At 36.4% G+C, this 15,469-nt stretch overlaps 1 protein-coding gene across 2 annotated transcripts in view; it reads left to right on the forward strand.

The window, feature by feature from the left end:
• AP5M1 (adaptor related protein complex 5 subunit mu 1) overlaps positions 1 to 15,469 on the forward strand; it is a 28,149-nt gene that overhangs the window by 2,108 nt on the left and 10,572 nt on the right. For both annotated transcript variants that reach the window (XM_057730409.1, XM_057730410.1), the window contains exons 2-6: positions 3,279 to 3,924; positions 8,875 to 9,102; positions 9,652 to 9,791; positions 10,482 to 10,567; positions 10,659 to 10,777. In XM_057730409.1, the coding sequence (XP_057586392.1) occupies positions 3,279 to 3,924; positions 8,875 to 9,102; positions 9,652 to 9,791; positions 10,482 to 10,567; positions 10,659 to 10,777 (1,219 nt within the window). The remainder of the gene's footprint in view (positions 1 to 3,278; positions 3,925 to 8,874; positions 9,103 to 9,651; positions 9,792 to 10,481; positions 10,568 to 10,658; positions 10,778 to 15,469) is intronic.

Genomic DNA, 15,469 nt, shown 5'->3' on the forward strand with positions numbered 1-15,469 from the left:
GAATACTTTGACCAGTCTACACTCTCTCCAGCAGTGTCTCTGTTCTTTCTAACTTATCCCACTTTTTGCCAGTATTAGCGTAAAGAGTATCCTACTTTCATTTGCATTTCTCTATGTAGAAGTGGCCTTTGGGTTTCCTCTTCTGTGAATTGCCTGTATGTATCCTTTGTCTGTTTTTTCTTTGAGAGTTACTGGTTTTTTCCTGTTAACTTGCAGGAGTTCATTGTGTGATCTTGATATTAGTCCTATGTCATTTTTAGCTATTATAGATATTTTATCTTAAGTTACTATCATCAATTAACTTTTCGTTACCCTTGGTTAAACAAAAATCCCTCGTTTTGTTGCAGTCAAAGTAGTTAGCCCTTTGAGGAATTTGTTGAAGTCTTTCCCTACCCTCATTTCCCAAAGATATCTTCCTACATTATTTTCTCTTGACTTTATCATTTTATCTATTCTATTTAGGCCTTTACTCCATCTATAGTCCATCTTTGGGTATGGCTGTAAGTAGGAATCTCATTTTGTTTTTCTCTGTACCGTGGGCCAGTTTTCCTAACGTCGTCTTCCAAACAGTATGTATTTTCTTTATTGATTTGTGGGGCCGTTGATAGTTTATTATGTCTCTCATATAAACATTGGTCTGTCTCAGTTCTATTACTTTGTTCTTGTGCCAATACCATACTGTATTTATATCTGTGGCTTTGTAGCTTATTTTAGTATCTCGCAAAGGTAAGATTTTGTACTGTGTACAGTAAGTTTCTTGAAGAAGTTGTGCTTGCTTTCAGAGTTTTTTCCCACTGTGCTCAGAATATTTCAAAAGAAAAATTCAGGTCTGTTTGGGTAGACTTTTCAACATCTCTATGAAAGCAGCAAGTTGGGTTCAGATAATTCATCTGTCACTTATTTATCCTGTATCATTGAACAAATTAGTTAGGTTTTATTTCTTTCTTTTTTCTGAACTCTTGGGGTTAGAGTTAGAGCTAAACAGATATGCACTGGCATATTATCCACATATTTGCCAAAGGATAGTGGCTATCACTTAAGATTTAAGAATGCAAATGATCTTTTTTCTAAGTACTTTTTCCCCACAACAAAACTTGCTTTAGATTCTGATTTAGAGATTTGCTGTCTGAATAGATAGTAACAGCACCAGCTTAAGTCTAGCTTAGGTTGGTATTGTTCCCTATAGTTGTGGGGCCATTTAAAGTTCAGGTCCTATTTTCAAAAAGGCCTAGAATAAATCTGAAATGACAGGTTGAGCCATTCAACAAGGTATTTATCGAGTACATATTAAGGCATTGTATAAGGACCCAGATTAACTTATTTTTACAATTTCAGTCATGAAATTCTTACACTTAAGAGAACTTTAATTATCCTCTAGAGGATAATACCTTGGACTAGAGTTCAGTCCAGCGTTCTCAACTATCCTTATCCAAAGACGGAGAGAAAGAAGTGGCATTCACCTGCTAGGCCATTAGTGGGGGGCTAGCTAATTCTTCCCTTTCCTCAATCAAGAAAATGCATCAGAAGGTAAATGAGTGAGGTTCACTAATACATGTATAACTTTGAATATATTCTTATTTTTCTTTTTTAAAATTATTAGTAAACACCAATATTTTATTAGTAGTATTAGTGAATTAGTAGAAAAACATTATTTTGGCTAGGTGTGTTCTTGATCCTTGATGAGAATTGCTTATATGTTCTTTAGCCACCCCTTTATTTTACAAATAAGAAAATAGACTTGGGGAAGTTAGGCAATTTAAACAGAAGTTAATAGCAAATAAATGACTTTGTTATGTACTTGGGAGTGGAGAGATAAGGAATCAGTAAAGTACCTTTTTTTTTTTAAATTAAGAAAATGTGATCTAACATTTTTGTAAATGAGCGAAAGCATCTCTGTTTCCCCCCTCCCCCCCCAAAAAAGGATGAATTAGTAACTTACTGTTCAGCATGCAAACCATGAAAAATATTCATATTTTATTCTTTTTGTTATCTCATAGTATCTTCCAGGGCCATAGAGATAAACCACTGTTACTAAAATGCTCCTACATATTTTTGTAGAGGTTGGCAAGAAGACTAAAGGTACCAGGTGGACTCATGGTACTAGTGAAACCACAATGTGGAGGATTAAATTGAACCACTTTTTTCCATCCTACTACTAAGATGGAATCAGAAAAAAAGTCTCGTGGTGGGGTGGGAGAAATTTATGAAGGGGGTCAAAAGGTACAAACTTTCAGTTATAGAATAAATAAGTCGTAGGGATATAATGTACAGCATGGTGACTACAGTTGAATTATACTGTATTGCATATTTGGAGCTGCTAACACAGGAAGCCTTAAAAGTTTTTATCACAAGAAAAAAATTTTGTAACTATGTAAGGTGACAGATGTTAACTAGATTTATGTGGTGATCATTTTGCAACATATACTAATATAATGTTATATGTAAATTATACCTCAATTAGAAAGGGAGGGAAGGAGGAAGGAATGGAAAAGGGAAGGAAAGACAAGACAAGAAAATCTTCTTTGCAGCCCTATCTATAACAACAACAACAAAAGTAGCGATGTTTCTACTAATGGGGGTCCAAATACATTGTAGGTCCTTAACCCAATGGAATACTATGCAGCTGTAGCTTTATGTATACTGACTTAGGAAATGAAAAAAGCAGGTTTCACTGCAAAGTGTATCATTCTGTTTTTTAAAAAATGACAGGTGTTTATATTTATGCTTTAAAAGCATTGAAAAACCTCTAGAAAGATGCACATTAAACTCTTGGCAGCGGTTGCTCCTAGAGGTCAGATTGAGTGGAGAGAAAGATATTCCTTGTGGTGGGAAAAAAAAAAAAAAGAGGAGAGGAGGAAATAGAAAAATAAAAATTAAAAATTAAAAAAAAGAAAAGAATAAAAAAGTCCTCATAGATGCCTAAAATGTATACAGGTATACACACCTTGCTTACCAAGTAGGAATCTGAGTGGCCAAGAGACTAAGAGTTTGAATTAGAACCAGGTGCTCTACCTATTTCAAAAATTAACTAAATTGAATTTTTAAAAATAATAGATAATGATGCTTTATCATTTGAGATATATCAAGTACACAATAGGTAGTTATTATAGAAAGAATTTGACATGTAATATATTTTTTTGGTTGTGGTTTTTGTATGTTATTGTGTGTTTTGTTGTTATGAGTGTTTGCCTTGTGTTTTGGGTTTGTTTTTTGGTTTTGAACTTCCAGTTTTATTTTACTTGCAGGAATTAATTATGTTTTTGTTTCCATTAATGCAGACGGTATCCAACTGTTGAAAAAAGAGCCAGAGTCTTCAATGGAGCAAGTTATGTGCCTATTCCTGAGGATGGTACCTTCCTTAAAGCACTGCTTTTCGAACTGCGACTATTGGATGATGATAAGGACTTTTCGGAGAGTCGTGATAGCTGTTCACATATCAATAAAACATCCATTTATGGACTCCCAGTAGGAGGTGATGAGCTCTGGCCCGTTGTTGCTTTCCTGAAGAATGGCATGATATATGCTTGTATTCCACTGGTTGAACAGACTTTATCCACTCGTCCACCATTAATTAGCATTAGTGGAATTTCACAAGGCTTTGAACTTCTTTTTGGGGTACAGGATTTTCTTTACTCAGGTCAAAAAAATGACAGTGAGTTAAATACAAAATTGAGCCAGTTGCCTGACTTGCTTCTACAGACTTGTCCCTTTGGCACTTTGTTAGATGCCAACTTACAGAGTTCATTGGATAGTATTAATTTTGCTTCTGTTACTCATCCACAAAAACAGCCGGCCTGGAAAGCTGGAACATACAAAGGAAAACCACAAGTTTCTATTTCTATCACTGAAAAGGTAAAATCCATGCAGTATGGTAAACAGGATATAGCAGATACATGGCAAGTCGTTGGAGTTGTCACTTGCAAGGTGAGATTTTCTCTGGTACTTGTTTTATCATACCACTTAACAATTACGGAGAAAAGTAAAAGTTGCCAACTTTATTTTATATCATAATGTGACATTCTTGATTCTTATCATAAACAGCAGTCATTAGATGTTATACTCATGTGAAATTTTATAATGTTACCTTTTTGCATTTCTTACAAATTATACTGGCTATATGCATTTGACCCTTGAACACTTTGGGTTTGAACTGTGTGGGTCCACTTATGCATGGATTTTTTTTCACTAAATACGTACTACATTCAGTACTATACTCTCTGTGGTTGGCTAAATCTACAGTTGGTTAAATCCACAGATGCAGAACCTTGGATACAGAGTGCTGACTATAAAGTTATACACAGATTTTTGACTGCACGGAGGGTCAGTGCCCCTAACCCTCTCATTGTGGAAGGGTCAGCTACATTGTTGTGTAATGAATTGACCTGTTAACCACAACCAACAAACATTTATTATACTCGTAGTTTCTGTAGGTGAGGACTTTAAGAGCAGCTTGGGTGGGAACTTGTAGTGTGGAAGTCTGTCACAGTCAAGATTTCAGCTGGGGCTATAGTTACCCGAAGGTTTAACTCGAGCTGGAAGTTCTGCTCACAAGGTGACTCAGTCATGTAGCTGGCAAGTTGGTGCTGATTATTGGTAGGAGACCTCAGTTCCTTTCCCTGTGGACTTCTCAACAGGCTGCTTAAGAATGTTCTCGCAACTTGGTGACTGGCTTCCCTTTGATCACATGATCATACAGACAGACACCACATGAGGCACAAGTGAAAGCTATTCTTATTTATTACCTGGATTGAAAGGTCTCCTAGCATCACTTCTACCACTTTCTGTTCCTCTGAAGCAGGTCACTTTGTCTGGTCCACATTCTAGGGGAGTGGAATTAGGGTCCATCTTTTGAAAAGAATAGTGTTAAAGAATTTGTGAAAATATTTTAAAGTCACTATACCTATTTTCCATTTTTTTCTAGAGGGGGTGAACGTGACAAATCTCTGACTTAATATCTGAAATCATTTTTCAAGGGCTCATGTTTATTTAAACAAGTCACTAGGTTAATATAGGGTTCTCTGGTTTAAGGTTCTAATGGGAAAAGACTGAAAATAACAATACAGTTAGTGATCAGTGCCACATTCAATAATGATCAAAAATAGAAACCCTCCGAGAGAATGTCTACAAGTGCATATTAATATTTTCAGGTGTCTTTGTTTTTGTTATCTTCCTTTAGTCTCTCCACTTATTAATATAAACTTTTTATATATCATATTTATGTTGAGTAGCTATGTGCAAATCCAATAGATAAAAGTAGATTTCAAGAGCAGAGAATTAGAACAGTCCTGGCAGACAAATTGGGTCTTCATTTTCCTTTTTAACCTTAAAGTGACCTAAAAATTTGTGTCTATTTTAAACTTTTTTTTTTAATTTTATTTATTTATTTATTTATTCATTTTATTGGCTGTGTTGGGTCTTTTTTGCTGTGCACGGGCTCTCTTTTAGTTGCAGTGAGTGGGGGCTATTCTTCCTTGTGGTGCGCAGGCGCCTCATTGCCAAGGCTTCTCTTATTGCAGAGCACAGGCTCTAGGCGCGTGGGCTTCAGCAGTTGCAGCACATGGGCTCAATAGTTGTGGCTCACGGGCTCTAAAGCGCAGGCTCAGTAGTTGTGGCACACGGGCTTAGTCGCTCCGCGGCATGTGGGATCTTCCTGGAGCAGGGATTGAGCCCATGTCCCCTGCATTGGCAGGCAGATTCTCAACCACTGCGCCACCTAGGAAGCCCTATGTGTCTGTTTTAAACTCACTTCTATTATGATCAAAAGTACATTCCAGTTATTAATTTTAATAGAAATAATTATCATAAATGTCTCCAAAATTCAGGTGTTCACAAATTATGTAATTCATACCTCTTAAAGCCATTGACTCTGCTTTTCTTATAAGTTCTATAAAATAAAACTAGGAAAATTCACTCTATTTTTTCATTCTGTGGTGATGAACAAGAGAATGTTTTATATATAATACAGTACTGATTAATATCACTGTATTTAAATATCTCAGCTCATTGATAGGCTGACCCTAGTATACTGCTTCTGGGAATTTTGGCTTGGCTCCTATTCTTGGTCTGATATAAATGATCATGGTGGAAAACTTTCATCTTTATAAAAAACTTTTTTCTAAAAAATAGTGAGGGTGTACTAAAACTCATAAACTAAATGTTTCTTTAGGGTTGTGTGTAAATAGTAAAACTGTTAGCCAAACCATTTTTTAAGTATTTAAAGGAGTTTTATTGTGAAGCCTATTGTAAATGGAAATAATTATCTTCATTTTTATCTCAGTCCTAGTAGGAAACCTGGTGAACCGAGAGCCAGTGGACTGAAGTTCTAGTCCTCGCTCCACCACTAATTTCTCTTCTCTCTTTAGAGAAGTTACACAATTTTTTCAATCTTTTCTTATTTTTAAAATTAGATAAGTACCTAGGTCCCTTCTGTTTTTATAATTCCTGATTAAAAGTCCAGGTCTACATATGCCAGATTGGTTTAAAGGGTAGTACACAGATAGTGTTAGAGGATAATTTAATAAGTACAAACTGAATGTTTTAAAATTTTAATACTATTTGCTATTAATAGTTGACCATGTATCTCCATAAATATCTGCCAAAAAAATAAAACTTTGTCTTTAATTCTTGCTATCCACATATAGAGAGTGAAGTAGCAGATGATTTTAAAGTTGAAAACACTACAATATTCGTAAGTTTTGTAATAGTTATTTGGCATTTTTACTATCAAATGGGATTGATGGTATTCTAACTATCACTGAAAGACCTTTTATAAGTCACGAATTATACATGGTACTGTTCATAATGCCTGCCTGCTCTCTAAATGTTTATGTTATACAGCAGGTATATTCACAAATTCACACATACGTCAAACAGTAGATAAAAGAGTGAAACATTTCCTTTTAGAATTGCAATGAAAGGTAGAGTTCACAATTAGAAAAAGATACTCGTTCAGCAAACATTACTTGAGTATCTCTTATACTTAGCAATGTACTGGGCACTAGAGATACAAAGAAAAATAGAAGAATTCTTGCCTTCAAAAACTTAAAGTTTCAAGAAGGAAACAAACAAGGGCACAGACATTTACTCTCACCTTTAGAGAGTAAGCGGTTAATGCATGATTCAGGCTATGTACAATAGTGGAACTAGCTGCTTGCATTTGGAGCTAAGCATTATACTTACTGAGTTCCACCAACTCTTAAAATATTGTACAAGTCTAGCCAAACGAAACATAACAGTAAGCCTTATTTGACTCAACTGGACAATTTTAATTGGGTGCTGTAATAGAGGTTAATGTCAAGTTTGAGTTATAAAGGAATAATCTGACTGCCCCCTCTACACACACACACAATTAAGGTATATCAGTCTGGTTGGGTCAGAAAAAGGACCACTACAGATTTATAGGAATAAAGGTATAGGACTGAGGGCTTCCTCAAGTAGAAGAGGAGCTGGGAGAATAAGTCTCTGATCCTCTGGCAGTCACTTACTGACTCCAGTCTGGGGATTGGAAGTAGACAGAGAAGCCACAGTTCCCGGAAAAACAGCCACATCTGCTGTTGGTGTTACAACCCCAAAGCAGGAGTTCATGGAAACGTCTGAGAAAGTGCTGCATCTGGCGACCACAGCCTTAATTGAGAGCTCAGAGGGAGGTCTGTGAAACTGTTGTATCTGGTTTCCATGGCCTCCTAAGTATAATGACTTCCCTTTCCCTTCTACCTCCTAAATCTCTCATGAGTACCTCTCATTGGCAAACTAACCCAGACCACATAGCGAAGAAGATCCTGGGCTTCTCTACATAGGAAAGGTAGGCGATGATAATACAGGATATAAGACTTCAAACAAAGCATGTAATGAATTGACTTTATAAGAAAAGAGCATTGTAGCTGGAGGGAGTAGCACGTACAAAAGCATAGAGATGTAAGATGTGATTTATTCAGGGAAATTCAAGACTCCAGTATGTCTACAGCATCACTTGCAGGGTAGAAACTGATTAAAGAGGTAGATGGGAACCAAACAGCAGAGGGCTTTAAAAGTAATACAAAACTGAGGGGGAACTATTGAGAGGCTTTGACATGGATACAATATAATTAGAATTATGTGGGGTTTTTTTTTAATTCCTAGCACTGCTCTTTATTTCAGAAATAGTTTTAAAAAGCAGAGCAATGGGATATAGGATGATAAAATGTGCTGTCTTAGAACAATCAGGGACAAACATGGAATTATGTTTTATTAAGATAGCTCTGGTACTGATGAAGGATGGATTGATTAGAGGAAAGCGAGTCTAGATACACTTAGAGGGCTATGACAGAAATTGTAAGGGCCTGTGCCAATTTAACAGGAATAAAGAAAAGTAGCTTTTTAAAGGCTTTTTATTTTGTCTAATTTACTTTTATTGGCTGGGTTGGGTCTTCATTGCTGCACGCGGGCTTTCTCTAGTTGTGGCGAGCAGGGGCTACTCTTGGTTGTGGTGCACGGGCTTCTCATTGCAGTGGCTTCTCTTGTTGCGGAGCACGGGCTCTAGGCATGGGCTTCAGTAGTTGTGGCTCACAGGCTTAGTTGCTCCACAGCATGTGGGACCTTCCTGGATCAGGGCATGAACCCATGTCCCCTGCATTGGCAGGTGGAATCCTAACCATTGCACCACCAGGCAAGTCCAAGGGTTTCATATGTAAGCAGAGGGCTCTAGGAAGTCCTGGTCTCTGGCTTAGGTGTCTGAGAGCACAATAGAATCATTAACCAGAACACAGAAAGCAATGAGAATAATACCTTGAGAGAAAACTGAGTTAAGTTGTGGAAAGTGACTCAGATAAATTAAGAAAAGCCTCATCCAGAAGATGTATGCTTCAAAGATCTTGGTGATATCTGTTTGTGTTGCAGTGTGATTTAGAAGGAAGCATGCCAAATGTTACCATCAGCTTGAGTCTCCCCACCAATGGATCTCCACTTCAGGATATCCTGGTTCATCCTTGTGTGACGTCTCTGGACTCTGCCATTTTGACTTCCAGTAGCATTGATGCGGTGGATGATTCTGCGTTCAGTGGACCTTACAAATTTCCACTTACTCCACCTTTAGAGTCATTCAACTTATGCTACTACACTTCCCAGGTAAACAACCTTGGAGAAGTTGGGACTTTGCTAATCTTTATATTTATGAATTCTGTTGTAAGCAAACCATCCCTATTTTTGATCCAAGCAAGAAGATTCAGATTGTTTCCTTGCAATCAGTTATTGATGACCAATTAAGCTACTACTGATCTGGGTGGGTGGGGGAATCAAGATACAAGCAGGACAGCAGGAACTGTGGGTGGGTGTCAGTGATCAGTAGGTCTAGTGCATGTTCTATATTGCAGGTTATGGAGAACCTGGAGGAAGGGAATCTGGACAAACAAGATTAGGAGAAAGAATGTATTACACGCCTTTGTGAGGCACCTTTCTCACCTCTGGAAATAGAAAGACATGGAAGAATCCCTGACCTTAGAAGGAATGTAGCTCCATCATCTATTATCAGAATAACTTGGGGTAACCCATTAGTCGTTAAAGGCATATCTGTATATAATGACTATATTACTGCAAGGCTTTTTTCTCAATCACCACTGATACTTTAGATCCATTGATCTGAGAGTTATATAAAAATATGTTTATGTTTGTTTCCAGGTCCCTGTCCCACCGATTTTGGGTTTTTATCAGGTAAAAGAGGAAGAAGTGCAACTAAAAATAACAGTTAATTTAAAACTTCATGAAAGTGTGAAAAATAGTTTTGAATTCTGTGAAGCTCATATACCTTTTTACAACAGGTAGGAATAAACATGATGCCATGATTTCTGCCTACTTTAGTGCATTCCCATTGCCCTATAATAATTTGCCTTGTTTAAGATCTAGAAATTGTTATTCAAATGTATGCTGATTCTGAACCAAAACATTGTCATAAAAATAATCCCTTCATTTTTAAATGTTATTTTTCTGGTTAAACTTGCTAGTAAATTGTAAACTTCAGCCAGTATAGCTTCTTCAGGGATTATTTTGCTATTGGTTTTATGTCTAGCAATTTCTCTGTACTTAGCATACAGGTCAAGCCCAACTATAAAACCTGATGAATTAATATAAATTACTTCTTTATCGATTCCACTTTTAAATTTGTTTTGCAGCATAGTTCTTTCAAAGGATACATAAATGTATAGTAAAATCATACTTTTAATGTTATGGCAATCCATGTACCTGTGTTAATACATTCTGTATGACTTTGTAGTTATCTTTAGAATTAATAATGAAATGTATAGCATCACCAAAAATACGTATTGTGTTTCTGTGTTTTTTGAGATATAATATTCATTATTTATTCTACTCTGTTCTGCAAACTTGAATATAGATCTGCTTTTATGTTGTCCTTGTGTTAAGTAACAGTAGCAAGATTTGACATATCTCTTAAAACTATTATATCTGTGATTATTTTTTTCTTTCCATTGTGTCCATTTCTTTTTTTAAAGAGGTCCAATCACACATGTGGAATACAAAGTTAGTTTTGGCCAGCTTGAAGTATTTCGAGAGAAAAGCTTATTGATCTGGATTATTGGTAAACTAAGTTTTTGGTTTTTTTTTTTTTCATTCATTTGCTGTAGAATCTAAAATTTTATAACAGTTGATTGATATATTTCTGTTTTTAGGACAGAAGTTCCCAAAATCAATGGAAATTAGTCTTTCTGGAACTATAACTTTTGGGGCCAAGAGCCATGAAAAGCAGCCATTTGACCAGATTTGCATTGGAGGTACAGCATATTTAAAGGTAGATATATTTATATGGCTCACTACATTAGAAACCTTTCCTTTGGTTCCAAATTGCATATATGTAATTGATTTTTAATGTTTTCTTTTTTTTCTTTTTGTTTTTTGGAGTTGTGTTCTTTTTGTCTAAGTCCTCTGTTAGGTTTTAGTAAGATTCTTTTTGTTTAGTAATCACTTTCTATTTCACGTAATACTTTAAAAACTTTAAGGTGAAAGATTTATGTAAAACTGAAATACCTCAACTTAGCCTAGTTTTACCTAGCTCTTAGATGTCACTTTTGAGATTCGCATGCAAAGAATGTAAGATGTTGTCTTTGCCCTCTAGGGAATTTTCAGTGGTGCACATCAGTAACTGATCAGGACTAACTGATTTTGGTCTTTCAAAAAAAGACTGAGCACTTCTGACCAAAGGGGTCAAGGAAAACTTTGTAGTAGAGACGGAGTTTAAGTAAAACTCTAAGGCCCAGATAAGCATGAATATGAAGCCTTGAAAATTAACTAACATTTTGATAAGTGAGGAAGTGACTTAATCAGGAATGAAGGATAACATGGCATGTTTAGAAACCTGTGCTAGAAACAGTAGTCACACAGAAGACTAGATAAGTGATTTAGGTCTGGATTGTAGAGGATTTGAATCTGGCTTTCACTGCTTTGTTAGACAATGTTATACTTTTTTTGAGTACAGAAGTGGTCCTTCAGAAAGCGATACTTTATGAGGATCAGTCTGAAATGGATGTGAGGAAGGTGAGTGAAGGAAAAAACTAGAGACAAAGAAACCACTTTTTTAACTATACTGGTATTCCAGATGAAAGGTGATAAGTTAATGATGCTGAACTAGTATAGTGTCACTGAAAGAAAAAGGAAGGGAGAAAAAGAACTAGAGGTATGATAAGGGTAAAGCCTTTAATCTCACTAATTAAGTAGAAAGATAAGAAATAGTTTTAAGTCAAATACAATGGCATTAAAAAAATTGTGACTTAAACCAGAGTTCAGGCTCCAAGAGTGCAAAGACCATATGAATTTCATTCATTCATTGTTTTATTCCCAACATCTAGTTCAGTACCTAGAACATAAATATTTGATGAATGGATGAACATACTTAGCAGAAAGTTCTATTTCTTAGAAGAAATATGGAGAAAGTTGGGAGGGAGTGGACTTCATATCATGTATGTTGCTGGTAATAGCAACTTACCCCAGTGTAGGTATCTAGTAGGTAGCTAAAAACCTAAAGCTTGATTCTCAAGAGAAAGCTCAACTGTTCATAGGATCTAAGAGTTATTCATAGAGAAGAAATAGTTGAGGCAGTAGAAATGAAAAAGGTCAGAGAAAGATAAGAGAAAATAGGAGGAAGATTCAGAAGAATCAGTAAGGGAAAGTGAAAAGGTGATCAGAAAGGTAGCAGGATAAACTAAATAGGATAGTATCAAAGAAATCAAAAAAGGGACTTCCCTGGTGGTCCATTGGTTAAGAATCCGCCTTCCAGTGCAGGGAACACAGGTTTGATCCCTGGTTGAGGAACTAAGATCCCATGTGGCATGGGGCAACTAAGCCCGTGTGCTGCAATTACTGAGCCCACGTGCTCTGGAGCCCACATGCACCACAACTAGAGAGAAGCTTGCATGCTGCAACGAAGAGCCCGTGCGCCACAGTGAAAGAGCCCCCATGCCACAACTAAGACCCAATGCAGCCAAATAAATAAATAATTAATATAAAAAAAAAGAAATCAGACAAGAGGGCAGACAGCAGTATCAAGCAATATCAGCAGTATTTTGTCTTGTGGAACTGAAAACCACAGCCATAGAAAGATAGAGAAAATGAAAAAGCAGAGGACTTTGTACCAGATGAAGGGACAGGATGAAACACCAGAAAAACAACTAAATGAAGAGGAGATAGGCACCCTTACAGAAAAAGAATTCAGAATAATGATGGTGAAGATGATCCAGGACTTTGAAAAAAGACTGGATGCAAAGATCGAAAAGTTAACCAAAGACCTAAAAGAATTAAAGAACAAACAAATAGAGATATGCAACACAATAACTGAAATGAAAAATACACTAGAAGGAACCAACAGCACATTAACTTAGGCTTAAGGGCGAATAAGTGACCTGGAAGACAGAATGGTGAAAATCACTGACGCGGGAAAGAATAAGGAAAAAAGAATGAAAAGAACTGAAGACAGCCTAAGAGACCTCTGGGACAATGTTAAACACGCCAACATTTGCATTATAGGGGTCCCAGAAGGAGAAGAGAGAGAGAAAGGACCCGAGAAAATATTGGAAGAGATTATAGTTGGAAACTTCCCTAACATGGGAAAGGAAATAGCTACCCAAGTGCAGGAAGCACAGAGAGTCCCAGGCAGGATCAACTCAAGGAGAAACACGCCAAGACATATAGTAGTCAAATTGACAAAAATGAAAGACAGAGAAATGTTATTAAAAGCAACAAGGGAAAAACGACAAATAACATACAAGGGAACTCCCATCAGGTGAACAGCCGATTTCTCAGCAGAAACTCTGTAAGCCAGAAGGAAGTAGCAGGATATATTTCAAGTGATGAAAAGGAAGAACCTACAACCAAGAATACTCTACCCAGCAAGGATCTCATTCAGATTCGACAGAGAAATCACAAGCTTTACAGACAAGCAACAGCTAAGAGAATTCAGCACCACCAAACCAGCCCTACAACAAATGCTAAAGGAACTTCTCTAAGTGGGAAACACAAGAGAAGAAAAGGACCTACAGAAACAAAAACAAAACAATTAAGAAAATGGTAATAGGAACATACATCTCGATAATTACCTTGAATGTAAGTGGACTAAATGCACCAACCAAAAGACACAGACTGGCTGAATGGATACAAAAACAAGACCCATATATATGCTGTCTACAAGAGACCCACTTCAGACCTAGGCACACATACAGACGGAAAGTGAGGGGATGGAAAAAGATATTCCATGCAAATGCAAATCAAAAGAAAGCTGGAGTAGCAATAGTCACATCAGATAAAATAGACTTTAAAATAAAAAATGTTACAAGAGACAGGAAAGGACATTACATAAAGATCAAGGGATCCATCCAAGAAGAGGAGATAACAATTATAAATATATATGCACCCAATATAGGAGCACCTCAATACATAAGGCAAATGCTAACAACTATGAAAGAGGAAATGCAAGGCAGAAATAGAGACACAGGTGTAGAGAACAAATACATGGACACCAAGAGGGGAAAACAGGGAGGGTTGGGGGGGGATGAATTGGGAGATTGGGACACCAAATTGTACACTCTAAATATATGCTGTTTATTGTCTGTTAACTGTATCTCAATAAAAGTTCTTAAAAAAATAAAAATAAATTTAAAAAAATTAAAAAAAAAGAAATCCAAGAAGAGAGATTGAAATCGATATGTAAAAGCAGCTAGGGGAAATGGTAGTGAAGTCAGATAAACACTACTGATATTCATTTCTTCTGTATTGACTTCAGCTATGTCCATGAGCTTTGTTTCAATGATTATTATAAAACTTGCCACTTCCAGATGTTTTTCAGAAAAAAATGTGGGATATTACTATACTATATGTTTTTCAAAGGTAGGGATTATGACTTTTCTATTCATTTCCATCACCTAACCAGTTACAGTCTTATCAAAAGTGTATAATACATATTTGTGTTCACTGAATAGATTTATTTTTATAATATCTAGTTGTGTGGAAATCAACCTTGTCATAACTTAGCATCAAGAATTATACCAAACAAACAAGTAAAAGCCCTTTACTGTTAGACAATTTGAGTTGCAATAGGGAAAAAAAATGCTGAGCAGATCTGAAAATTAGATCTATGCATGTGGTTTGGCAATCAAAAGGAGAAAGAGAGGAAATGAGAGAAATTCTCAGGGAAGGAAGAAGGAAGAAAAAAGTGTAGAAAAGCTATCAGGATATTGCAAAATCAAAAGCTTTTAGCAGCAAAGATGAGGCGAATCACAGCAAAAGGAGACCGGAGTTCTGTAAGAATAGACCTTTCATAGTTCATTTGAATATCATTGTGACTCAGAGACAGCCCAGCACTATTCCTTCAGAGAAGGTATTAATGGCCCTCTCTATTATAGCACAATATCTTAGTTGGCATTTATACTGATGACACCACATTATCAATTAAGTCAGTTAAATCCAGGAACTTACATTCATTCATTACATTCATTCATTACATTTTAGAAAGGTTAGTCCTATGAAAGTTAAATTTTAGTTTTCTGAAAAATTAAGTAGAGCATATCATTCCCTCTAAACACCAGATAAACTGCGTTTCTGTTTTAGTAATTACATTCTTGTGTTTTGCTGAAAGGTGTATAAGACAGTTATGATCTGAAATATATCACTACATAGCCTTACAGGTAGAAGAGAACACATAGAAGACCAAACACCATAGGGGAAGGGGCACCAGCTTTTGTAGTCAGTCAGGTCTGAGTTCAAATGCCAGCTCTGCTACTTATCTACTTGGATGCTGAGTGTTTCCATCTCTGAACCTCAGTTCCCTCGTTTGTAAAACAGCGATACCTTGCAGTGTAGATTAGAGTTTACATGAGTGAAGGGCTTGGTATGTGTTAAGCACTTCATAATGGCAGCTTTACAAAGAACCAGCCCTAATGCAAAAGGGAAAAAAAGGTGAGTGTACATGTGAACATACGTGCACGTATGCACGCAT

This window comes from Hippopotamus amphibius, chromosome 4, assembly GCF_030028045.1.
Source record: "Hippopotamus amphibius kiboko isolate mHipAmp2 chromosome 4, mHipAmp2.hap2, whole genome shotgun sequence".
Taxonomy (NCBI): Eukaryota; Metazoa; Chordata; class Mammalia; order Artiodactyla; family Hippopotamidae; genus Hippopotamus; species Hippopotamus amphibius.